At 38.0% G+C, this 2,362-nt stretch overlaps 1 protein-coding gene across 1 annotated transcript; it reads right to left on the bottom strand.

Annotated features, from left to right (window-relative positions):
- On the bottom strand, positions 1,162–1,977 carry LOC110012040. The gene is made up of 2 exons (XM_020694132.1): positions 1,610–1,977; positions 1,162–1,438 (listed from the first exon to the last, which is right to left on the bottom strand). The coding sequence occupies exons 1-2, from the start codon at positions 1,975–1,977 to the stop codon at positions 1,162–1,164; spliced, it is 645 nt and encodes a 214-aa protein (XP_020549791.1).

The following is a 2,362-nucleotide window of genomic DNA, read 5'->3' as shown; positions in this document are numbered from 1 at the left end:
TTGTGATTGTTTTGGCTCACATATATATATATATATATATGTAGGGGGTGGGGCGGTGGGTGAGGGCAGGGCCCACCCCCAAACCCTTTCCTTTCTACTTTTTTTTTTTTGCTTTCATATTTATATATATATACATATGTTACTTATATATATATATTATTAGTAATATATATTATATATATAAATTATTATTATTATTATTATTTATATAATTAATTTTTTTCTCAAAATACCATTTACATCGTTTCTAATTTTTTTAATTAATAAAAATTATCCTAAAATATTATAATGAATTCTAATTTAATTCGTTCAAGTGTTATTATATTCCAATTATGGCCCATAATTTATGTACTAATTAACTAAGTTTCATAAAAAATTACCAATTAATTCCCCAATTATATATTATTATCTTTGGGGCGTCACAATTCTCCCCTCCTAATAAAAATTTCGTCCTCGAAATTTAACTAGGGAGTAGATATGGGTATTTCTCTCTCATCTTCTCCTCAACTTCCCAAGTAGCTTCTCTTGGAGAGTGGTGACTCCATTTGACCTTCACCATTGGTATTTCTTTATATCTTAATTTCTTTATACTCCGATCCGGAATTTCCATTGGCTCTTCCACATATGTCAATCCCTCTGATATCTTCATCTCTGGATCATGCAAAATATGACTAGGATCGGATCGGGTATCGCCGTAGCATAAAAACGTGAAACACGTCATGTATCTGCGATAATTCTGTCGATAATGCTAACCGATAGGCTTGTGGTCCAACTCGCTCTAGAATTTCATATGGCCCAATATATCGCGGACTCAACTTTTCCTATTTTCCGAATCTTAAGATTCCTCTCCATGGTGATACTTTTAGAAAAACTTTTTCCCCTACCTCGTATTCCATCTCTCCGTGATGCTTATCGACGTAACTCTTCTATCGATCCTGTGCTGCTTTCAAACACTTTTTAACTGTTTTTATCTTGTCTACTGTCTCTTGAACTAACTCCGGCCCTTCAAGCTGTCTCAATCCATCAATATCCCAATAGATTGGACTTCGGCATTTTCTTCCATACAAAGCTTCATATGGAGCCATACCAATACTGGAATGAAAACTGTTGTTATAAGCAAATTCCATCAGTGGTAGATGATCATCCCAATTTCTTCTGAATTCAATTACGCAGACTCTCATCATATCTTCGAATGTTTGAATCGTTCTTTCTCGACTGTCCACCGGTCTTAGGGTGAAACGCTGTACTGAAATGCAATTTTGTACCTAGAGCCGTTTGCAAGCTTCCCCAGAAATGAGAAGTAAATCGAGGATCTGTATCAGAAACTATAGAGGTAGGAATGCCATGTAATCTCACAATCTCTGAAACATATAATTCAGCGAGCTTATCCAAAGAATCATTTTGACGGATTGGCAGGAAATGTGCAGATTTAGTCAATCTGTCAACAATCACCCAAATAGCATCATGTCTTCTGAACGTACGTGGTAACCTAATGACAAAATCCATAGTAATCTTTTCCCACTTCCATTCAAGTATAGTCAAAGGATGAAGTTTACCAGCTGGTGCTTGGTGTTATGGTTTTACCTAAGTTAAACATTTCGCTACAAACTCTGCCACATTTTTCTTCATTGTTGGCCACCAATAATAGGGTCTCAAATCCCAATACATCTTGGTACTGCCAGGATGCATAGCATTCGGTGCGTAATGCGCCTCGAGCATAATTTCCATTCTCAACTCCTTTACGTTCGGCACGCATATACGTTTTCCATTAAACAATGTACCATCTTCTTGGATTATAAATTGATCGCTCTTTCCTTTTTGCACCTTAGCTTTCATCCTCTGTAGATATGGATCTTTAGCCTGTGCATCTTTAATTTCATCCTTGAGGGAGGGCTTTACTTGTATCTTAGCCAGTAGATTATTACCACCAATGCTAAAGTGTACATCGATCGCTCTGAGGGCGGTCAAATACTCCATGTTATAGCAGATCATACCCACTCACTCAGGGCGTGGAAGATCCTTCGCTAGCGAGGCAGCTGGGATCAAGGTTTTGTGGTGGTACCACCAAGCGAGATCGAGTCGCTGGCCGCTCGGGCTCCGCGTTTCAAGTTCGTTATCCTTAACGTCTCATCTTTCAAAAGCTCCATCCACCTTCTTTGTCTCAAATTCAACTCTTTTTGTGTTGGGATATACTTTTAGACTTTTGTGATCTGTAAATATTTGAAACGTCTCCCTGTATAAATAATGCCTCCAGATCTTCAGTGCATGTACTATGGCTGCTAACTCCAGATCATGGGTCGGATAGTTTATCTCATGTGGCCTCAACTGCCTCGAAGCATAAGCTATAACTCTCCCATGCTGC

This window comes from Sesamum indicum, linkage group LG5 (genome assembly GCF_000512975.1).
Source record: "Sesamum indicum cultivar Zhongzhi No. 13 linkage group LG5, S_indicum_v1.0, whole genome shotgun sequence".
Taxonomy (NCBI): Eukaryota; Viridiplantae; Streptophyta; class Magnoliopsida; order Lamiales; family Pedaliaceae; genus Sesamum; species Sesamum indicum.
The sequence above is the reverse complement of the archived record's forward strand: the minus strand, read 5'-3'. Positions and strand labels throughout refer to the sequence as shown.

Bases quoted from the DNA above. Each gene is read 5' to 3' on its own strand.
- LOC110012040 (XM_020694132.1), bottom strand. From the start codon at position 1,977: ATGGAGTATTTGACCGCCCTCAGAGCGATCGATGTACACTTTAGCATT. The intron at 1,439-1,609 runs GTTTGTAGCGAA...GATTGTTGACAG, and splicing joins ATGAAGAAAAATGTGGCAGA to ATTGACTAAATCTGCACATT.